The following is a 25594-nucleotide window of genomic DNA, read 5'->3' as shown; positions in this document are numbered from 1 at the left end:
TACATTTGACTGTGACATGGTCCGTGTCCTGGTTAAAATTGCTTATTTCTTTGGATTTAAACATTCTTGGAAACATTTGGGAGAAGTCAACAAAATATATAACATTGTTCTAGTGGTTTTTGGATATTTTAATACAAAAATTGTACATATTGTGCCTTTAAGAGGATGACAGTCGACACCAGAAATTCAGGATGAATTTGAAGGCTTTATCTATGTGTATATATATATATAGTACAGTCCAAAAGTTTGGAACCACTAAGATTTTTAATGTTTTTAAAAAAAGTTTCGTCTGCTCACCAAGGCTACATTTATTTAATTAAAAATACAGTAAAAAACAGTAATATTGTGAAATATTATTACAATGTAAAATATTTACTATTTAAATATATTTGACAAAGTAATTTATTCCTGTGATGCAAAGCTGAATTTTCAGCATCGTTACTCCAGTCTTCAGTGTCACATGATCCTTCAGAAATCATTCTAATATGCTGATCTGCTGCTCAAGAAACATTTAATGTGTACAATTGTACAAAATATTTGTGTACAATATTTTTTTTCAGGATTATTTGATGAATAGAAAGTTCAAAAGAACAGTGTTTATCTGAAATCTAATCTTTTGTAACATTATAAATGTCTTTACTGCCACTTTTGATTGATTTAATGCATCCTTGCTGAATAAAAGTATTCATTTCTTTAATTCTTTTCAAAAAAATAAAAATAAAAATTCTTACTGACCCCAAACTTTTGAACGGTAGTGTATAATGCTACAGAAGCTTTGTATTTCAGATAAATGCTGTTCTTTTGAACTTTCTATTCATCAAGGAATCCTGAAAAAAAAAGTACACAACTGTTTTCAACATTGAAAATAATCATAAATGTTTATTGAGCAGCAAATCAGCATATTAGAATGATTTCTGAAGGATCATGTGACACTGAAGACTGGAGTAACGATGCTGAAAATTCAGCTTTGCATCACAGGAATAAATTACTTTGTCAAATATATTTAAATAGTAAATATTTTACATTGTAATAATATTTCACAATATTACTGTTTTTTACTGTATTTTTAATTAAATAAATTTAGCCTTGGTGAGCAGACGAAACTTCTTTTTAAAAACATTAAAAATCTTAGTGGTTCCAAACTTTTGGACTGTATATATATATATATATATATATATATATATTATCTATGTAATATTACATATATTGATTGTCATCAGAGAACTGTTCTCACAGCAAAAATATGAGCTATATCGGAAGCTATATTTATAAATAAAAACTAAAACAAATTAAACCTAAATATAGCAACTTAAAATGAAAAAAGCACATAACAAAATGACTAAAAGATAAACTTGAAAATTAAACGTATAAAAAAATAAAAATAAAAGACAATTCAAAATATGAATAAAAACTATATCAAATCAATTAAAATAGCACTGATTGGGAGGCTGGGAGAGATAACTAGTTCAGTGCAGTTTAAAAGCCAAAGCTAAACTTTTTGCTCAGTGTTGAGACACCTGAAAACCTCACGGCGCTTTATTGATCTAACTGCGTGTTTTACACTGCTTTTCATTCTCAGACTGCCCCGTTCGAGTTGTGCTTGTTTGCCAGACACCCCTAATTATTTCAGTGCTCACCTGCAAATCTTCAGGGGCCGTACAAGTGTGAGACTGAGTATGCATAATAAACTTCTTCTCACGTCTCTTTCTGTCTCTTCCTCCCACCCCGTTTTGTCCTTTCTCTTTCCCCAGCTGAATGCGGTGGACGTTTCAAAGGAGAGACATCAGGACGCATTTTGTCGCCAGGTTATCCGTTCCCCTATGACAACAATCTGCGCTGTACCTGGGTCGTCGAGGTGGATTCGGGCAACATCATCAGGTGCTGATCAGTATTTGCTTCAGATGTGAATATATTGTACACTTCCACCGACCGGTACATTACCAAGCCCATAAGAATACAGCCAGTGAATTCAGCCGAGACAAGAGGCCTTTATCTATTAATAAACCTCTAATGGTGGAGCTAGCCATTGATGTTTCATCTGTACGGAGAGAAAAGGAGACATCAGATGAGCTGATGGTACCTCGTAAATCTCTTTGTTTACCACCTGCGCTGCCAAACTCATTATGAAGCTTAAAACGCTGTTGCACTTTTAATGCACTACAACCTAATAATTTGTCCTCTTTCCAATTCTCTTAGCAGCAAAAGCTTTTTGAAATCGCACACTCGTTCATTATTTGTTCATCTGCCGCCGATGTCTCGATCAGACCAGATTGCTAAATTGTTGTCAAGGACTGCCGTTCAGAAAGGAGATGTGATTGTTCTCCACAATTATTGAACCCTGGAGCATAATATTTGAGTTATGATTATCTGACACTGCCTGTGTGATTTGTCAAAGAATTGATCATTTATTTCTGCATTCATTTATTTCTATCTATCTGGGTACAGAATGATATACATATGGAACACTCTGTGTTATTTTATTATCATTGAGATTCTGTTATAGTTTTTATTAAGATTTTTAATTGTTTTTTATTTTTTATATTTTTTTCATTTTAATTTTAGTTAAAATTTTGGTAATTTTGTCATACAAATATAAAAAAACATATACCTATATTGTATATTATATAACATGTACATACACACACACACACACACACATATATATAATGTTTATTTTTTATGTATACATATATATAATTATATAACATGTTTACATAACAATATATATATATATTTTGATTCCAAAACGCAATAATTCCATTTTGATTAATTTGAGTAAAAAGGTGTTTTCTTTACCAAGAAAGTGGCAAGATGAAAACCACTATTTTCTGTTTCAAACTTTCACATAGCATCTTTTGGTTATAAAAACATTAAAAGTTCAAATCTACATTTTGATTTTAAAAAGTTTATTATAAAAACATGTTATTTTTTTCCCCCAAAATGCAATAAATCCATGATACTTTTTTTTCAAAATGCAATTAATCCATCAATATAAAAGTTATTTTTCAAATTGAAAATACACAACAAAGTAAGTTGATTCACACATATATGACAGAGTCTAAACTTTGCCAATATTTATCTTATGTACAGACATTTTACTAAAAATACATTCAGCCGTCGCTCCCAAAATGAATTCAACGGGTCATCTTGTTAATGTTATAAATTATTTGTCATTACCGATTAAAGAGTATCTTGCGCCACCGCACTGTTAAATAAACACATTTGCCAAGTACATTGTTATTAAAATCGGCTTTTTAAAAAGCCTTCAATGTTTACAGTGGGTGGAATGGTGCGCTGTGATTGGTTGAGAGCGGATATATCGCGTTTTGGAGAAAAAGGAGACTGCCGTTTGTCGCATTTTGGAAAGAAAGGGAGGGAACATGACAGAATAACACGACGGATATCGCATTTTGCGCAAAATTAATAAATGACTTTTCAATACTGACCATATACAATACTGATTTTGGCAGAAACTCGATTTTTTTGAAAATGCCGTTTATCGCGTTTTGGAACCAAACTCTTCATATATATATATATATATGTTTGTAAAAAAATCTACAAATTCGAATTCAAATATATATATGTTTATGTTTTTATATATATATACACACACACATATATATATATATATATATATATATATATATATATATATATATATATATTTATGTGTGTATATATGTTTTATGCATGATTTTGTGTGTGTATATATATATATATATATATATATATATATATATATATATATATATATATATATATATATATATGTCTATATACTTTTTATTACCTTTTATTTCAGTTTTGGTTTGTTATTTTACTACATTAAATTAAACTAAATGAAAATGAGCAGTGGTGCCTTGACAACCAGCTGAAATAAAATAAGTTTTAATTTCAAGTGACAATTTTTTATAGATTTATTTGTTGTAATTTTAGTTAACTATAATAAACTTACCGTACTGTTTGTTTTATGCATTGTGAATAATGAAAGGAACATCTGTTCTGTGTCAGGCAGCCCTTTGTTTCCATCACTGTACGTTGTGCATCTAATGAAGCGTGACTTGTATGACCAGATGCATGTATGCGTGTTCATTTTTATATTAACAGCCTGCAGTTTCTAGCCTTCGACACGGAAGCCTCCCACGACATCCTGAGGGTCTGGGACGGGCCTCCGGAGAATGAGATGTCTCTGAGGGAGGTGAGCGGCTCTCTGCTGCCTGACAACATCCACAGCACCCTCAACATGGTTACTATTCAGTTCGAGACCGACTTCTACATCAGCAAGTCTGGATTTGCCATTGAGTTCTCAAGTGAGTTGATCTGTTTTTTCTAGAGTTCTGAGTGGAGCCGTGTAGTTCGATTGGCAGCTTACAGTATCCGCTCATAAGGTGTTAATTGACTGTTAATTGCTTTGAATGTGATTACAGGTTCAGTGGCCACTGCCTGCAGGGATCCAGGAGTGCCCATGAACGGCAGTCGTAATGGAGATGGTCGGGAGCCTGGAGACACTGTGACCTTTCAGTGTGATCCTGGGTATGAACTGCAGGGAGATGTAAAGATTACCTGCATACAAGTGGAGAACCGCTACTATTGGCAACCGAGCCCTCCTGTCTGTATAGGTAAGGGTTTATATTGAGATTTAATTAAAGGAGTGGATCTGTTAGAATTATACTGGCTTTTTCACGGCTACACGAAAGGAACGCTATGTGTGTGATCTTGTTATTTTCTTGCAATAATATTAAATAGACAAAATTAATTATAAAAACATATTAGATTGAGTTGCTAGCTAGTTTGTGACCAAATGTTGGTTTGTATGGATTATATTTAATTTACATATAATTCCCATATTTAAAATAAAATATATATATTTGTTATTGCATTCATTTATTTCATTATTTTTAATGACTTAAGAAAAATGCAGAATGCAGTCAATACAACAATATTGAAGAAAAGGAAGAGGAAAAATAAAAAGAAATGGGATTATTTACTTTATTATTTAGATTTCTTTACTTTGTGTCTCAATTTTTAAGGATTGTAATGAGCAAATGTTATGACAACTAAACATATATTTTAGTCATTTAAATTAGTTTATTACAGTGTTATTTTATACTCTTATAGTTTTTATTAATATTTTTAATTAGTTTTTATTTTTATATTTTTCGTTTTCATTTTAGTTAGTTTTAGTATTTTTTTTAATGTCTTTATAATTTTTATAAACATTTTTATTTCAGTTTTTGTAATTTTAGTACATTAAATGAAAATAAGAATTGTTTAAATTTTTCAGTTAACATTTATTTATTTATTTTATTTTAAGCAACAACAAAAAAATTATGGTTTCATTTATTATTATTATTATTATAGTTTAACCTTAACAACCCTGGTTCATTTTAAAGAAGCTTTTTTTTGAATGAATGAATGAATGAATGAATGAATGAATGAATGAATGAATGAATGAACAAGTTATCTCCAAATTATGACATTAATTGTTAAATTATTTTTGTTAGATGCAGTCAAAAAGACATCTGCTACAGATATGCATTTAAAAAAAGCTACTTTTCCTGCTAGATTGATTTTATGCTAGATAATACTTTAATAAACATACACTATCTAACAGTTCAAACAACAAAACATGGGATCTGTGTCTCTGATGCTTCAAAAAAAAAGTTATGATATACCAAATTGTACTGTATTTGTACACTGTAGGTGCTATATCTGTAAACATCAGACAAAGCTTCATACTGTGCATAAGAAGTATTGTTTTACTCATTTTCATAATGCATATTCATGATTGTGAGACATCTAAGAGCCCGAGTTAATTAGTACATATTGCTTTAGATACCGACAACAGAGCTTGTATCTTAAAAAGTACTTTAAGCAGTTTTAATCAGGCCATTCTCAAGAGTTGTACTCAAACCGAAGGACCCGACACCATTGAGATTCCTTATCGTCGCAATGACATGAAAGTGTGCCCAAATGAATGAATATCAAATTACCAGATACGGATTGATTCTTTCTTTCAAAAGATACTTCATTTTGGAAGCAAGAAAGTGAGAGTGCAGGATTTTCAGCTTTTCCTTTCATATTCTAAATAACCTTTCTCTCTTGCTGTATAGTTCTCTTTCTCATATATAAGATATGAGCGCTTTACATGGCCCGGTTCCTCAGAGGAGCTTAAAAATTTCTCAATATCTCTGTCTCTGCATGTTCACTCCAGCACTCTTTCTCTGGGCTCCTGGTTCGCACAGATGTTCAAGCCGCATGTTTTAATAAGAGATTCTCCTCATGTGTTACTAATGCCCATATGCTGCTGATATGAGTCCTCTGTGTTTTCCCAGCTCCATGTGGGGGCAATCTCACCGGTTCCTCTGGGTTTATTCTGTCGCCCAACTTCCCTCATCCATACCCGCACAGCAAGGACTGCGACTGGCTCATAGCCGTCAACTCTGATTACGTCCTGTCTCTTGCATTCATCAGGTAAAGCCATCTATAAGCTATTCTCTATGGCTGTGGTTTTGGTTTAGATTGGTGAATAATCTGATACAATTATCTCTTTATTTTCTATCAATGGTGCACAGAAATGCATAATATAAATTCATACAATCATACTGAAAGAAACGAGGGAAATACACAAAAGTGAAAAAAAAAGAAAGATGCATATAACAATACAGTATTATGGATACTAATAAGTAATATATACATATACATTACATGGATGGATAGATGTTTGGATGGATGTTGGATAGAGAGATAGATAGATAGATAGATAGATAGATAGATAGATAGATAGATAGATAGATAGATAGATAGATAGATAGATAGATAGATAGATAGATAGATAGATAGATAGATAGATAGATTGATTGATTGATTGATTTTATTATTAAGCAGTGGTGTACAGAAACAATATATATGAAAAAGATGAGGAAAAAACCAAATATGTTAATAATAAAGTATATATGCATGCATATATAAAAAGGAAATATAATTTTTATTTATTTAAGATTTAGTAATTAATTTATTATTAATTTCTTGGTAACACTTTGCAATAAGGTTCATTAGTTAAGAATAGTTAACTACATTAGTTAACATGAACTAATAATGAATGCACTTCTACACTCTAAAAAATGCTGGGTTAAAAACAACCCAAGTTGGGTTGAAAATGGACAAACCCAGCAATTGGGTTGTTTTAACCCAGCGGTTGGGTTAAATGTTTGCCCAACCTGCTGGGTAGTTTTATTTAACTCAACTATTGTTTAAAAATGACTGTATTGCTTAATTAAAATTAACCCAAAGTATGTTGAAAATGAACATTTATTAATGTTCAATGAATAATTATTAAACAATAAACATTTATTAAATTGCTTATTAATAAATTTATATTAATAAACTATTAAAGTTATATTAATAAAATATTAAAGCTTATTAATAAACATTCACCTTTTGTCTATTATTGTTGCCTCTAATTGCATCTGGTTTTTAATTTCCCAACTATTTTGGGTTCATTTTAAGCTAGCCATATAGCAATTTTTAAACAATAGTTGGTTTAAATAAAACAACCCAGCAGGTTGGGCAAACATTTACTATTTTCTACATTTACTAAAACATTATTAAATCAAGAGTTTTATTTGTTACCATTACTTAATGCACCGCGAACGTTAACAAAGATTAACAGATACGGTAACAAATGTCTTGCCAACTTGTTTTTATGTAGTCCAGTGATTTTTAAAGAGTTTGTTTGAACATTTTATTACCTGGATGTTTTAGACGTAATAAATGTACAGATGCATCACTCATAGTTAGTTCACGTCAGTTAATACATTAACTAATGTTAACAAATGAACCTTGTTGTAAAGAGTTACCTATTTCTTTTATATATGTATATAAATCAAACATATTCTAGACCTCTCGTCTCAGCTGAAGGTGTGGATTAGGCAGGGTGTCAGCTTCAGGTGAGTGTCGTGTACGGGGAGGGAGGTTTGTGTACTTTCCTTAGGTGTCCAGGAAGTATTGTGAATGCAGACCGTGCGGTTCTCTGTTGGAAGGTTAATATCAGCTGAACCCTCTGTTGTGGTGGGGTCAGCGAGTTTTAAAATGTGGCCGATGAGACAGAAAGACGCGCTATCGGAAATAATCTCACAGCGCGCATATTCCTGGCCTTTCGTTGATGACCTCACTTGAGCTATAATATCTCAAACTGATAAGTTCACGAGTTCATTTAGAGGCTGCTGTGTCATAACGGCGAATTCAAAATGAGCGCCCACGGTGTCCTTCGACATGGCCGCAGTCGACGTGTTGAGTAATTATGTAGCGGCGACTGCTATCACTGTCTGAATTAAAATGCATTTCATGTCTGGGAGAGATAATGAGCCCAGCTGGAATTCTTTGCTCATTTTGTCTGTAATGAACCTGACGGTGGTCTTTTTTTTTTTTAGCTTCCCCTCTTCTTGCCTTAAAGGTGTAGAGCAGTGTCTCTGCCTTGAGTGATGTGACCAATTAGTATAAAAGCAGGGTTGATAAATTTCCTTCACAGTCCAATCATGTTGCTAATTATGTCCATTTTTCATTTAGCCAACACGAAGCGACACTCGAGCCACGAGCGGGATTCTCCGTCCAGCCGGGGTCAGCGTGGGGTTAAGTTCAAGTGCTGTAGGAGTTGACAGTCGCCATAGTCCGTCCTCCGTGTTAATGCTAATAGCACCGCAAGCATGCCGTTCCCTTCCACCTGGATCAAAGGGTGCCGCGCGGGTCTAGTCCAGACGTGAGGCCGTGGAATATTAATCAGGATTCGCACACAGTCAGCGGAAGAAGAAGTGCTTAGGTCTCAGGATTTCTCCTTCTGTCTCTCACGCTCGCGCTTTGAAATATCGGCGGCTGTTGAACGTTTAAACTTTGCCTCTTCTTCTCTTTGACTCATCATCTAAGAGCAGTTCCTCTAATGACAGCAATAACTCAAAAACAATCTTCCGTTCTGCCTATGTGCCACAATTTACAACATTCATCACAACAGGAGCTGCCATTTGAGGCTGTTTTGTGAGTTTTCTTGTGCCTAATATTTTTCAAAACCTTCACAGCTACTAGTTAGAGCCATACATCAGCCCCAAAACCGACGATGAAGAACTTTTTCTCTTTTTTAAAGCCATCCCAGCAGGTTGGCATTACGTCTGAACTAGCCTCTTTCTCATTTGAATTTCCGAGTAAATAAGCATGTTGGAGTTCTGCCAGAAGGACAATGTCTCAAACAGGTTTCTAATAAATAGCTCTCATTCGGTTCCATCTCAAAGACTTTCATTACACAGTCCATTACTGACTTCTTTCTCCTTAAAAAAAATCCACGGAGTGAAATATGTCCCCAATGAAATTGGAAATGAACAATACACGCACGCCACCCCTCCGAAAAAAGTGACCTCTTTTAGCGGCGCTACGAATGCAATCCCATCCGGGTGTCTCTCTGTTTTGCAATAGTACAGTTTGTGCTATCAACCTGATTACCGCAGAAATAATTGTTTTCTGATTGACAGCTACAGAGGGTATGGAGTAAGGGAAAAAGCCAATGCATCTGTTTATCAGAAATTAATGGCTTTTTTAATGTGGTGTAAAGGATCTTATCCTGTGTATGAATTATCCTATAATAACCCCTAAGCAGTGGATTCTGATGCAGTGAAGTGTGGAAGGCATGCTTAGCATTCTCTCTCTGCATAATGGGGGAGAAAGGGAGTGTAAATCTGATTCAGTCACAATCCATCTCATGCAAATGACTCTCCACTGATGGGCGAGACCTTATCATTGCACCTTACTGCAAATGAAAAGGTGCACGTGTTTATAAGTGTGGCTCTCTGTCTCGGGAATCTCAGAGCTGCTGATGCTGCACTGGGTGTTTTTTAAGAACGCTGGCATTCAGTGCCTGGTTATTTATATGTTCAATCTTAATGGTCAACAGTCATGCAGGACACATGGACAATACAGAGGCATACATCAGTGTATCTCAATCTATACTGTACACAGCAAGCAAGTTAATCCTCTACTTCTCTGAATCCATAAAAAGTTGATTTGTTGTTTTCTAACCTAAAGAATTATTAGTAGTATTATTTAAAAAATATGTAAAAAATTGTGAAATAATATAATTTGTTTTATATATAATATTATTATATATAAATATAGATATTATTAAATATATAAATATAAGTTTATATATATATATATATATATATATATATATATATATATATATATTATTTAATAACATTTAAAATCATTTAAAAAATAATAATAATAATTTAAAATAACATTATTTATATATATATATATAACGATTAAAATTATAAGAAATTTTAAGAAATTTAAGAATTTTTAATTAAGAAATGTAATTTAACAAATGAATACTTTTATGAATATGCAGCACTGAATCAATATATATATATATATATATATATATATATATATATATATATATAAATAACTTTTTTAATAATTTAAAATAATAGTAGAGTGTATGTATGTATATATATATATATACATACATACATACATATATATATATATATATATATATATATATATATATATATATATATATATACTGTTCAAATGTATTAATTAAGAAATTAATACTTTTATGAATGTGCAGCAATCAATCAAAAGTGACAGTAAAGACTTTTATAATGTTGTAAAAGATTTCTATTTCAAATAAATGCTGTTCTTTTGAACTTTCTAAGAATCTTGGTGGGAAAATCACAGTTTCCCCGAAAATATGAAGCAGCACAGCTGTTTTCAACATTGATAGTAATCATGAATGTTTCTTGAGCAGCAAATCAGCTCATTAGAATGATTTCTGAAGGATCATGTGACACTGAAGACTGGAGTAACGATGCTGAAAATTCAGCTTTGATCACAGGAATAAATTACATTTTACAATATATTCACTTAGAAAAGAGTTATGATGAGCGTAAGAGGCTTCTTTCAATAACATTTAAAATTTTAATCAACCCCAAACATTTGAACACTATAAAATTCAGCTTTGATCCTGAAAAATATTTGATGGATTAAGAAGTGTGACAACTTGCCCCGGTCTCCCCCATCACTCTAAAACTGATTCCTCTGATTCCTTTGTACGTGTTTTACTTTATACTGGCGTCTGCAAAGATGATCTCAGGACTCGAATATCCAGATCACTCCCTAGCTTTTGATCCCTCTGTTCTGAAAACTTCTCTTTGATCATTTATCCCAGCTTCAGCATAGAGCCCAACTATGACTTCTTGTATATCTACGATGGACCGGACAGCAACAGCCCGCTGATCGGGAGCTTCCAGGACAGCAAGCTTCCAGAACGAATAGAGAGCAGCTCCAACACCATGTACCTGGCCTTCCGCAGTGATGGCTCTGTCAGCTACACCGGCTTCCACCTGGAGTACAAAGGTAGACCCTGACATTTCGTGAGCCTGAACATCTAAACCCTTAATTAGGTATATTACACATATTTCTGACTTCAAAGTGAATTTAATTGACTATTCAGTTGACGGTTTAAAGGGATAGTTCACCCAAAAATGATCATTTATTCACCCTTATCTATTTATTTTTCTCAGTATTATTTTAGAATCATTGAGATACTATTATAGTTTTTATTTATATTTTGAATTTTTCAAAGAATTTTATATTTTCTGTTCTCTAGTTCAAACATTATTTATTCTTCAAACATTAAGTAAGTATCAGCTGTGTGCAAAGTGAACCACATTTGGTTTTCGATCACTGAAAATGGGTAAAATTCAACAGTTTGAACATGGAGCTGCTTTGAGATCCCCATATCTATGAGAACTTGAAAATGAAGATTTCAAAAGGAGAGTTTATTAAGAATGAGAATCTAGAAGGATATTAAGATATCTTGAATACTTTAAGAGTTACAGGCATGACAACTTTAGAAAAGGAATAATTATGCCAGACAGGATTGTTCTATGCGTTTTTCTATTGAGTTAATAGAAAAACACGAGATACATTTCTAGTTTCAACATTATTTGTTCTTCAGATATTCCTCTTTAAAAGAAAAAAAGTAGCAGCTGTATGCAAAGTGACCCACATTTGGTTTTTGACCACTAAAAATGTGTACAATTTACCAATTTACTCATGTAGCCGCATTAAGATCTCCATATCTCTGGGATTGAACCATCGAGGACCTTTAAAATGAAGACAAAAAACATAAGAACTGTCATTGTTGGCATATAATGAAACAAAGACTGCTAAAGTCAACAGATTTTACTAATATACCTACCAATCTCTCTGTAAAAATAAAATAATGATGCTGCCATCTTTCTAAAGTCATCTTTACACCACTCTAATTTGGCTCCAAATCTCAAGTCATTTTGACCCCTTCTGCAAAATAGAGGATTACTCAGTAAATACCAAGTTTACCAATAAATTAAGATATTTTTGTTGAAATCCGATGGCTCAGTGAGGCCTGCATAGCCAGCAATGACATTTCCTCTCTCAAGATCCATTAATGTACTAAAACATATTTAAATCAGTTCATGTGAGTTCAGTGGTTTAATATTAATATTATAAAGCGACGAGAATATTTTTGGTGCGCCAAAGAAATAAAATAACGACTTTTATAGTGATGGCCGATTTCAAAACACTGCTTCAGGAAGCTTCGGAGCGTTATGAATCTTCTGTGTCTAATCATGATTCAGATCGTGTGTCAAACCGCCAAACTGCTGAAATCATGCTTCAAGCCCCACCAAAAAAAGTATTTTTCTTAGAAGAAAAATGTGTTTATGTTGTAAAATATTTTTGGCTTCAACCATTAACCACCCATCCTGCAAGCTAAGATATGCCTAAAGTGATTTTCAACCCTTGCTTTTCCTGCACTTTTTCTCCATCTCACACAGCTAAGCTGAGGGAGTCATGCTTTGATCCCGGTAATGTGATGAATGGCACTCGGCTGGGCAGTGACTACAAGCTGGGCTCCACTGTGACCTTCTACTGTGAGGCAGGCTACGTCCTCCAGGGCTATTCCACGCTTACCTGCATTATGGGTGATGATGGCAGGCCTGGCTGGAACAGGGGGCTGCCCAGCTGTCAAGGTAGAGTCTGCGAGTAAAGATGGATGTTTAAGAGAATCTCTCAGAATAAGTTCCACCTTGCTGCTGTAGACCAAACAAAATTAATCAAACGCATAAAATGACTTCGCTAGCCAAGATTTTTTTCTATCCAGACCGGTGTCTCAAAAATAGCAGTTCATCATGAATGTTTAAGCACAAAGTAATGAGTGATCTGGGTGTTTGTGTGAACAGCACCATGTGGAAGTCGCTCTACTGGGACAGATGGAACCGTGCTGTCGCCGAATTTCCCAAGGAACTACACGACGGGACAGAGCTGTGTGTACGCTATCTCTGTACCCAGGGAGTTTGGTGAGTAACTGAAAATACAAAACAAAATTGGACGCAGTTTCGCCACATTTAGCAGAACGCAGCGAAGGCAAAACATACTGGAGTGATGCGTTTAATGTGTTTGGTGTATTTAACATACAAATACTAGATGGCGATATTATTTATGGCCATATATATATTTATTTTATCTGAATATGGTTTTAAACATGTTCAATTAATGCACACAGTCCTAGTTTAAATTCATAGTCTCATCATGTCTTGTACATATGACACTATTACATACCATAATATTCATTTTAATTTTTAGTGCATTTTACTTTGGAATGACTAGTAAACAGTATGCCATTGACAAAAGAAGTGTTTTTAATTGTGTTGAATGTGGACTTCAGACCTTGAGAGTATATATTTAAAAGACTGTACTTGTAAATAATATAATATTAAGGAAATAAAAAGCCGCTTTCATGTATTAACACACTTAAGTGCAAATTGAAAGTTATCCTTTAAATAAGTACACTTGTTTTGATGTGTTGACTAACATACTAAAGCACATGCAAAGTGCTTGATTATAATTTTAACTGTAGTGTGTTCCTAAATATAATTTTAATTATACTAAATTGCAACTTCATCATTACACTTGTAATTTGACATACAAGTTTCAATAGAAGTGACATTAAAGTATATTTTAGTTTACCATCAATGCTTATCAGAACATTTGGCAGTGCACTAAACATATTTCATTCAAAGACAACAGAATTATGAAACAAGAATTATAAATAAATTGGTCAAAAAGCACTCATCTAATTTCATTTAATATAAATTTAAACTATAATATGTTTTCATTTAGTTACAATAGCACATAATGTTAATACTTCAGTTTGTGTATGCTTTTAAGTATGTTATTTCTTATATAAGTATGCTTAAGTGTACTTCTTTTTCACAAGGTTGAGTCTCATCTTAATTATGTTGAAGTATACTAGTCTCCTGTATTAATTTCTATACACAATCAGTTAGCCGTTTCCTAGACAGAAGTTGTGTAGCTTAGCAACTAGCTTCCTCTTCTTTCATTTATACTTGAAAGTGTTAAACAGTAAGAATATTTCATAGTCTGGTGTCACTGCACAAAGACCAGACCTTCCAAACCAGCAGTTGAAAAAGAGATATGAACTGAAATGAATTTCGTACTGTATGCTGGTTCTGATTGTGAGTAACAGTAGTGTTGAAGAAGCTACTTTGAAACTGTGGCTTGTTAAGCTACAAGCGAATAATAATTTAAAGAAGTCAAGCTACTCTTTTAAAAAAGCAGTACTAGCTACTAACTAAACAGAACCAACTACATTTAAAGAGCACCTATTATGCTTTTTTACATTTTCAACTTTCTTCAGTGTGTAATGTTGCTGTTTGAGCATGAAAAAGGTCTGCAAAGTTACAGAGTTATTCTCTATATCAGTGTCACTGTTTCTTGAGTTTTCTTCCAGGAACGAACACGTCACAATATTCCTCATTTAAATAATTCCCGCCCACGGCATATGCAAAATAAAGGGGTGGAGCCTGATTAACTTAGTTAGTGTGTTGAAACTGGTGATTATGGTAAGGGGCGGGATATTTCCCAAACATATTCAAAGTTGCTTGGCCAATCACAACACACAGGTGCAGCCGACCAATCAAAGCATTTTTTGCTTTTTAGAAGGAGGGGCTTCATAGAGACAGGAACTAAACAGAGCGTTACTGACAGACTGGGAGGAGAGGAGCTGCAACAATGGAGAATATGTGCAAAATAATGTGTTTTTTGAACATTCAAGCATGAAAACCTGTTTTAGTAGAGCCCAAACACAAAATCAATACTTTGTAACAATATCTAGTGATGGACGATTTTATAACACTGCTTCGGAAGCTTCGGAGCGTTATGAATCAAATCAGCGATTCGGAGTGCCAAAGTCATGTGATTTCAGCAGTTTGCCGCTTTGATACGTGATCCGAATCACTGATTAGACTCAAAAGATTCATAACGCTCTGAAGCAGTGTTTTGAAATCGCCCATCACTAGATATTGTTAAAAAGTCATTTTTAGGGTTTTTTTGGCACATAAATATTCTTGTCACTTTATAATATTAAGATAGAACAACTGTACTCACATGAACTGATTTAAATGCTTTTAGTACCTTTATGGATCTTGAGAGAGGAAGTGCCATTGCTGTCTATGCAGGCCTCACTGAGTCATCGGATTTCATCAAAAATATCTTAATTTGTGTTCTGAAGATGAACGAAGGTCTTACGGGTGTGGAACGACATGAGGGTGCGTAATAAATGACATTATTTTCATTTTTGGGTGAACTAATCCTTTAAGCTACCTAAAGAGATAGTTAATCCAAACTTTCTTCAGTAGAACAAAAAAGAAGATATTTTCAGAATTTTCACAAAACAGTGAGACATCATTCAAAATATCTTAATATTAATATTAAAATATTCTTGTCAAATTTGCCCCTATTTGGGTGTGAGCAAAAACACGCTGTTTTTGTGTGTGTCCCTTTAAATGCAAATGAGCCGCTGTTCCCGCCCCCTTTCCAGAAGAGGGCGGAGCTTTAACAGCTCAACAACAACAAAGCTGGAGAATCTCATGCAGCCAAAATGAGGATTGTGAATGAAACTGGACGTTTCTGAATGGTTAGTGGATAAATTGATGTAGTTGCTGTGGAGTTGATTCAACTCATCCACTAGCATGTGCAGTCATGTTCATCTTTTGTGCAAATCCAGTGTTGAATTGACCCTCGTTTGTGAAGCAGTCCAGCATAAAATGACGGCATGACAACAACTCTTCCTCTTCTCTAAAGCAGCCCAACATGGCCTCACCCCCGTTGTTGCATGTTCTCGGGGGCGGGGTTTATGTTAATTTTAGAGTTAGTGATGTCACCAACCCGGGAAGAAGCTTGTTGTAGTCCCTACCGGCTGTTTGTTGTAGTCCTTAAACAACAATTTCCTGTAAAAGAAAATATCTCCCTTTGCATTGAACTTTGCAGACATTGTTTATGCTCAAGCAACAACATTACACACTAACTAAAGTTAAAAAAAAGGAAATCATAATCAACCACTCATTTAAATTCTTGGATGAACTATCCCTTTAATTTATTAAAACAAGTGCCGATTTTGTCAGTAGCTTGTGTACTACCCAGAATCGTTGACCTGCTGTATTCCCTTGAAAATGTTTGCAGACAGCCTGTGATTGTAATATCTAGATGCCAGTTGGAAAATAGTACAGAGATGAAAGTGTGAAATGAGAAAGCACTTCAGACCTCCCCATCTCTGTCTCTTGTCTTAGGTTTCATTTTTGTGCTAAAAGAAAGCTTCTTTGCTATCTTAGTCCTGTACCAAGAAGGATGTGGTGTTATGAGTGTGTTATTCTGGTGTTGAAAGGAGAGAAACCATGACAAAAAAAAAGAGAAAAATCCCTCCTCTGTAAATGTAGCTGTCAGTTTAACTGTTATGGGGATTTCGGACCTCCCTCACAAGCATCGTTTGGCATTATGTGAGCTGTATGTGATGTCTCCCCCGAGGCCCGTCTCTGGTCATTGGACTGCTCGCACTCTGATGGAAGGTCCTAAATGAGATAGATGTCATTTGAAATGAAGCCTTAATAAAACGTGAACGGAAAGTGAAAAACATGATAGCTTTGCAAATGAAAAAGATTGAAAATGAATAGTCAGCAACTGAGGTGTTTTAGCCCCTGAAACACATACATCACACCACTGAACACGGCATTTTAAACATTGGCTTATGTACACGTATTACTAAACATATTGTGAAATATTGCCTGCTTGTTCAGTTCTCAACATAAATATTGACATATTCAAATACTATACTCTAAAGTATTTCTGTCAAATGAGTGCGATGCAGATTGTGCCAAAGCTTTTTCTCTTACTAGAAGACCAACAGCAATAAAAAAAAATACAAAATCAGTATTAGCAGGTAAATGCAAGGAGAAAAATAAAATATTTACACCAGTTTCCAAATGGAGGTTTGGGCAGAATTTAAAAAGTTAGTTAAAAAAAAACAATTTACTCACCCTCAAACCTTTCTTTCATTCTTTCTTTTGTGGAACATAAAAGAATATATTTTGAAGAATATGATGAAAGTCAATGAAACATTCTTCCAAATATTTTCTTTTATGTTCCACAGAAGAAAGAGAGTCATAAAGGTTTAATAGAGTGAATAAATAAATTGTGACAGAATTTTTTGGAGGATTTAAATTTTTGAGTACAATAGCCGTTTAAGAATTGCTTTAATTTTGAATTAATTCATTTGTCATTTAAAAGCTATTCTAAATTCAATTCTGGGTGGTACGCAACTCTGTTGTTCATGCACTCTAAAAATGCAGGGTTAAAAATAACCCAAGTTGGGTTGAAAATGGAAAAACCCAGCAATTGGGTTGTTTTAACCCAGCGGTTGGTTTAAATGTTTGCCCAATGTGCTGGGTAGTTTTATTTAACCCAATTATTGTTTAACAATGACTATATGTCTGGCTTAAAATGAACCCAAAATAGGTTGGAAATTAAAAATCAGACACATAGAGGCAACAATAATAATCAGAAGGTGAACATTTATTAATAAGCAATTTAATAAATGTTGATTGTTTAATTATTATTCATCTTATTAATACATGTTCATTTATTAAACATATTAATAAATGTTCATTTCCAACATACTTTGGGTTCATTTTAAGCAAGCAATACAGTATTTTTAAAAACGACCCATTCGCTGGGTTAAAACATGCCAATCCCTGGGTTAAAACAACCCATTCGCTGGGTTAAAACAACCCAATCCCTGGGTTAAAACAACCCAATCGCTGGGTTAAAACAACCCATTCGCTGGGTTGAAACAATCCAATCCCTGGGTTAAAACAACCCATTCGCTGGGTTAAAACAATCCAATCCCTGGATTAAAACAACCCAATCGCTGGGTTAAAACAACCCAATCCCTGGGTTAAAACAACCCAATCGCTGGGTTAAAACAACCCAATCGCTGGGTTAAAACAACCCATTCGCTGGGTTAAAACAACCCATTCGCTGGGTTAGAACAACCCATTCGCTGGGTTAAAACAACCCAATCGCTGGGTTAGAACAACCCATTCGCTGGGTTAAAACAACGCAATCCCTGGGTTAAAACAACCCATTTGCTGGGTTAAAACAACCCAATCGCTGGGTTAAAGCAACCCATTCGCTGGGTTAAAACATGCCAATCCCTGGGTTAAAACAATCCATTCGCTGGGTTAAAACAACCCAATCCCTGGGTTAAAACAACCCATTCGCTGGGTTAAAACAACCCATTCGCTGGGTTAAAACAACCCATTCGCTGGGTTAAAACAACCCATTCGGTGGGTAAAAACAACAAAATCGCTGGGTTAAAACAACGCAATCCCTGGGTTGAAACAACGTAATCCCTGGGTTAAAACAACCCAATTGCTTGGTTTGTCCATTTTCAACTCAGTTTGGGTTGTTTTTAACCCAGCATTTTTTAGAGTGTATGAACGAAGATGATCGATGATCCCACTGTTCATTTATATCGGAGGATTTTAACCCCAGGTAGAGGTAGAGATCTAGACGTAAACAATCGCAGAAGTTTGTCTTGTTCTCCAGAGCTGCAGTTCAAGCCATTAGTAATGATTGGAATTGCAAAAGGGCTGAGGTTCTTTTACATTAACAAATAATTAGTAAACCTTGCCTATCTTTTAAAGTGATATCCGCTTAACATTATCTGCAAAGGTACATCCATTATGCTCAATTAACATAGCCAAATGTCACAGTGTGTAACTGTTTAAAAAATGAATAAATGCAATCTTGGGCAAAATAATGTGCAAGACTTTTTCTAATGTTTTTTGTTTTGTTTTTGCATCCTGCTTTAATTAGTCCTGTTTGGGTTTGGTTTTCATTTGTCATCAGCAGTTCTGTTTAAACCGTTCAATATGCGAGTTGAACAAGATAATGGTGAAAGAGCAGAAGACAGAAAACTGAACACAAATAGAGAGTGAAAAAAAGAGAGAGCAAATCCAGGAAGGGAGATCTATAAGTCTGGTTTGTGCTGATGTTGCTGAGCCTCTACATGGACACCTGCTGGGAGGGGGAGCATTTCATTATCATGCACCTGAAGTATCGTCAAACATCCAGGCCAAGAGAGGGAACGATTAAAAGCTTAAAGTGCCTTGTAGAACAAAGCCTGGGCTGAGCGTTTGTGTTGGAGATAAATATCTTACGGTTGTCATAAAAGCTTTTGTTTTTGGCGGATTCAAAAACAGCATGAAAGCAGATCGTATAAGCCAGAGATGTTCAGTTGTGTGTATTGATCCTTGAAATATTGTCAAGCCAGTTTTATTGGTGGTCGTGGACTGGGCATATACAAAAACTTGCATTCAGTCCATTGAGACTCTGAAGGAATCATAAAATGGACATTGCCATTGCTTTGAGTAGTTTTTTGGCGCACAAGACGGTCAAACCTACATTGTTTTTGGCCAGTGCCGATGTCTGGAGATCAGAGTGTTCGATTTAATGCTGCTATGTGAACATTTATATGAACATTTTTTCATTTTGTAGATGCTTTTATCCAAAGTAAGCTACAAAAGAGGAGCAATACAACAAATTCATTCATCCTTGAGAGACAATCCTGTGACACAAAGTTCCACAACTGCTGAGAGAAGTTAAAAAGAGTAAAGAAAGTAAAAAAGTTGTAGGTTTGACTGGAGTTCTCATTGTTATGCCGTTTTTTGAAGGTAGAGATGGGCTGAGTTGTTCTGATGCCGTTGGGAAGATCTTTCCACCATCGAGGTTCATTGTCTGTGAAGATTCAGGAAGGGAATTTTGTGCCTCTTTTTCTTGGTACCATGAAGCACTGTTCTCTCACTAACTGCAGATTTCTGGAGGCAGTGTACATTCGCAGAAGTAAGTGTAGGTGGAAATGTAGAGTGCAGATGCAGATCCAGTTACTGAAAGCAAATATTATTGCAAAATTTAATTTAAATAACGTATTATGCCCTATTATACGCTTTTTAAAAAGTATTGATTTTGTTTTTGAGCTCTACTAGAACAGATTTTCATGCCTGAATGTTCAAAAAACACATTATTGTCCTCATATTCTCCATTGTTGCAGCTCCTCTCTTCCCGGTCTGTCAGTAACGCTCTGTTTAGTTCCTGTCTCTATGAAGCCCCTCCTTCTGAAAAGCACAATGTACTCTGATTGGTCAAGCGCTTTGAGTGTGTTTGGGAAATGTCCTGCCTCTTACCATAACCGTGAGTTTCAACACACTACTAACTAACTCAACCTTTATTTTGCATATACCTTGTGGGAATTATTTAAATGAAGAAAACTGTTCCTGGAAGAAAACTTTTGGAAGGAAACTCAATGGAGGCGTTTCAGGGAGTTCAGAAACAGTGACACTGATATAGAGAATAACTCCCGCTGGAGGGATTTTGCAGACATTTTGACATGCATTTTGACAGGCTCCAACAGCAACATTACACACTAAAAATGAAACATGCCTTTCAAAATTAATCAAAATGTATAAAATTACAATACATGCTTGCTGTACATTATTGTTCAAAGGTTAGGATTTTTCAAATAGAAAGTTCAAAAGAAAAGCATTCATTTGAAATAGAAATCTTTTGTAATGTTATAAATGTCTTTATTGTCACTTTTGATCAATTTAATGCTTCCTTGGTGAGTAAAAGTAATAATTTCTCTTTAAAAGAAAAAATTCTTACTAACCCCATACTTTTGAATAGTAGTGAATGTCAAAACATTAAACGTGTATTTTATAATTTATGATTTTCCAATAAGTTTAAATGAGTTCCAATGAGTAAAGATATGTTTCCTATTTTATGCATGAACTGTGCAATAGTTTGTTAGGATGTTAGATTTATGCTTAAGAAGAAGAAGAAGAAAACAATTTCCCCAAGGTTTAAGAAAAATAAACTTAATTCACAATGTTCTCTGAGAACAAGTCTAAATATTATATACAGTTTTGCTCCTTAGGTAATTTCATTCTGTTTCCATATTTTCTACTAGAAAACAAGGCATAAATACTCATTAAGGAAAGATTTTATTGCAGTCTTGAAGAAACAGTAATTATAAAAGATGCACATTACATTGCTAACATTCACTGATCTTTATGATCCCTAATCACAGTGAGCAAACACTTCGGATGTTGCATCCTTAAGAAGAAGACCACCACACACACACACACATACACGTATCCCATCGGTTCTGATCTGTAGGGCAGAGCTCTGGAGCCCCCTGTTAAAATGCAGCACTCCACTGCCTTTTTTAATGTTTCATTATTCTGTCACAAAGAATGATGCCGGCAATATTTCAGACAATGACAGGTTTGGTCGGAGAGATGCATTATTCAGAGCATGCACCCCCACCCCATGTTCCCGTCGGCTCCCACCACCCCCGCTGGCCCCGGGCAGTCAATACAAACATGCAGGGGAATCCTCGCTCGCAAATGGTTGGGGGTCGTGGGGAAAAAATCAAAATTGATGATCTCTGACTGTTCAAATATTCCATGTTGAAACCAAAACCTTCAATTACGGCTTCATTACTGCTTTCTGTTTTGGAAACAATTTTCTGCAAGCCATACAAGTGGGCATAATGTGTTTTTAACTGTTGATCAGAGCGCTGCACGAGTGAGCGCGGTTTTCACAGCTTAAGATAGTAAACATTTATGTTGCCAAACAGCACTAAGCCTTGGGTGCCGGAGCTACGGAGTGGCATGTTGAAGAAGTAATCAGTGCTGCCTCTCAGTGAGATGTTAGTTTTACTTCAGAGCATTAATTATCTGTTAGCTTGTCTTGCAGATTTCAATTTAACCTTGAAACTTTAATCAGTCGAGAACCTTACGTTGAGATTAAATATATGCTGTGCGCACCATGCATTAGTCAAACACTCTTGCGTTCGCTGTTATTATGCGAGAAGCTCGGTCTGATCGCCTCAGGCATTGTTTATAGGCATTTCGTAGGTGTTACATTAGCAACCTTGTCACCTTTTCCATTAAATTTCAATGTAACATTATTAATGTTTTTGAAATCTGTTGATGCTCAGTGCCAAATATTTCATTCAAAATCCAATTAAGACAAATTAACTAAAAAAATGACATTCACTGTTGCATTTCACTCAACCTTCCTTGTTCACATTACTTAAACTCATGTAACTACAAGAACTTAATTTAACTGAGTTGTTTCTGCTAAAAAATTAGTATTGTGAGCTTTACTTTAGTGTGTGTTCAGTCTTAACATTGCTGAGTTAAACACACAAATTAATGTTGACAGAACTAAGGCAGCAGATCTGTAGTTCCCAGCATGCTTCGCAAGGGACTGCATTAGGAGAGTAAATTTAGGGATTAAATTGTTATTTTATGTGTTTTTTCAGTAAAGGGAAAGATATTGTTGGTTTATATTAGTGTTAGAGTGTTAATGTTCAGTTATGTTGGACATTAAGAGTAATTTCTGTAATGTTTTTTTTTTTTTTTCTCTCTCTCAATTTTGTGGTCATTATGCAGAAAAGTGGCACCTGTGTTTAGGCTGTAAGTTATTTTTGAGTCCATTTTGTAGAGCAAACAGTTTATTTAATAAGGTAAATTAAGTCGATAAATGTGTTCACCTTACATAATAAACTTTTATAAATTTAACATAACATTATTAAGTAAATGTTATGTAACCATGACAAATTCAAATGATTTGTATTGTCAGCTTTACTTGAATTTCTTTTGTTCATACAACTAAATTGTTATTTGTACAGATTACTCAATATAGTTGCGTGGAACCACTTGACATTGCTTTTTTAAGTATATTCAACAATTAATTTTTTTGAGTGATGACAGAGAAGCACCATTGGTTCCCCAAATAACCTTTATTTTTAAGGGTAAAGCAGCTGGTTTCACCATTAAATCTGTAACAGAACAGTGAGAAGATGCCAAAATAGTACATAAATTATCTACATTTTGAACTTCAATATAAAGATTAAATTCACATGCATATAAAAACATTTATTTTTGTAACTGCATACATATATATATATATATATATATATATATATATATATATATATATATATATATATATATATATATATATATATATATATATATATATATATATATATATATATATATATATATATATATATATATATATATATATATATATATATATATATATATATATATATATATATATATACATATAAAATATACTGTATATACCTAATGCAGGTACAAAAATAATGACTTTTCACCTATTAATACTGGTCAGAATGTAGTTTACATTAACATTTATTTGTACATTTTTTTAATTTTAGAGAGATATAGTGGCCATTATTATGAAAACATTAATAAAACTTATTAATGTGGAATATGAACCTTCCCAGCATATCATCTTTAACCACTGCACTACACTCTCCCTGAAGTTATACATGAAGACATGTATGAATGAATGAACATAAGAGACTGTATCAATATTTCAGTATTTTTATTTATCATTAGGAATTTGCTTTAGGGTGCCTTCATATGGAGTTTCAAAATGAATGCATATAGAGATATTAAATAAACTCCCTCTTTGAATGCCGGGGGGCGACCATTACAGCAGTTACACTTTCTGTATTTTCTGTCATGGCTAACAGTTAGAAATAGTCAACTAAATAGCTTTTCCCCTGGCTGACTCTGACCTCCATACAAACAAACACACTCAAACAGTCACAGTTTCATGTCTTTGACATAGACGCTCTCTTGGAAAGGGATCACTCTTCTCTCTCTACAAAGCTATTCTAAAGCCTGTGAGAATTGGGAATTGCAAGCCCCTGAGCCAAAACATCAAAACAGAACAGAAGTCAAGGCAAAGTTCATTTACCAGGGAGAAAGCGAAAGCAGAGGAACACCAGGGCTCTGTATTAATATTATATTTTGTTGTGTTTCCTGACTCAGTCAGACCAAAGGTGCTAAAGTTCTCTCCTCTGGTAAATCACAGTCAAGCAGGCAGAAAGTGTCATTTCTTGACTTTGCCGATGGCTAAAGACACTTAAGCGCGGTGTTTTCCTAAAGTAATTCTTAAATTAACATCTCAGCAGTGCTTCACTTTTAGTTTCAATACTTCCTTTTTTAGTAAGCTACTAAAAATCTTTGACAGCTGTGAGATTAGTTTGTACAAATGTTTTAACAAGCGGAACAAAAATGGATCAAAGCATTAAGTCTTCTTGTGAATATAAATGTATTCGCAAAACAAAAAAATTAAGGTGATCTGTATACTGTATATACAGTACCATTTAATAATTTGGAGGTCAGATCATTTCATTCAGCAATTATGCATTAAATGATCAAATATACAGTACAGTCCAAAAGTTTGGAACCACTAAGATTTTTAATGTTTTTAAAAGAAGTTTCGTCTGCTCACCAAGGCTACATTTATTTAATTAAAAATACAGTAAAAAACAGTAATATTGTGAAATATTATTACAATTTAAAATAACTGTGTACTATTTAAATATATTTGACAAAGTAATTTATTCCTGTGATGCAAAGCTGAATTTTCAGCATCGTTACTCCAGTCTTCAGTGTCACATGATCCTTCAGAAATCATTCTAATATGCTGATTTGCTGCTCAATAAACATTTATGATTATTTTCAATGTTGAAAACAGTTGTGTACTTTCTTTTTCAGGATTCCTTGATGAATAGAAAGTTCAAAAGAACAGCATTTATCTGAAATACAAAGCTTCTGTAGCATTATACACTACCGTTCAAAAGTTTGGGGTCAGTAAGAATTTTTATTTTTATTTTTTTGAAAAGAAATTAAAGAAATGAATACTTTTATTCAGCAAGGATGCATTAAATCAATCAAAAGTGGCAGTAAAGACATTTATAATGTTACAAAAGATTAGATTTCAGATAAACACTGTTCTTTTGAACTTTCTATTCATCAAATAATCCTGAAAAAAAATATTGTACACAAATATTTTGTACAATTGTACACATTAAATGTTTCTTGAGCAGCAGATCAGCATATTAGAATGATTTCTGAAGGATCATGTGACACTGAAGACTGGACTAATATATATGGAGTAAATATGTATATATTTGTTTACTAGTCAAGTCATCAAGGTTAATGTCAGCTGATTGTCAGGGTCAGTGCACCCATAAACATGCACATTGATGCCATATTGGCTATTGTCCAGGTAATTAGCAAAGAAG

The 25594-nt window shown here is 34.1% G+C and overlaps 1 protein-coding gene across 1 annotated transcript in view; it reads left to right on the top strand.

Annotated features, from left to right (window-relative positions):
• csmd3b (CUB and Sushi multiple domains 3b) overlaps window positions 1-25594 on the top strand; it is a 521564-nt gene that overhangs the window by 354111 nt on the left and 141859 nt on the right. The window contains 7 exon segments of the mRNA XM_048201776.1: window positions 1752-1878; window positions 4108-4310; window positions 4428-4619; window positions 6336-6474; window positions 11225-11412; window positions 12876-13070; window positions 13281-13397. Of these exon segments, the coding sequence (XP_048057733.1) occupies window positions 1752-1878; window positions 4108-4310; window positions 4428-4619; window positions 6336-6474; window positions 11225-11412; window positions 12876-13070; window positions 13281-13397 (1161 nt within the window).

Source organism: Megalobrama amblycephala, linkage group LG9 (genome assembly GCF_018812025.1).
Source record: "Megalobrama amblycephala isolate DHTTF-2021 linkage group LG9, ASM1881202v1, whole genome shotgun sequence".
Classification (NCBI taxonomy): Eukaryota; Metazoa; Chordata; class Actinopteri; order Cypriniformes; family Xenocyprididae; genus Megalobrama; species Megalobrama amblycephala.
Note: the sequence above shows the minus strand (reverse complement) of the source record. Positions and strands in the feature narration are given on the sequence as shown.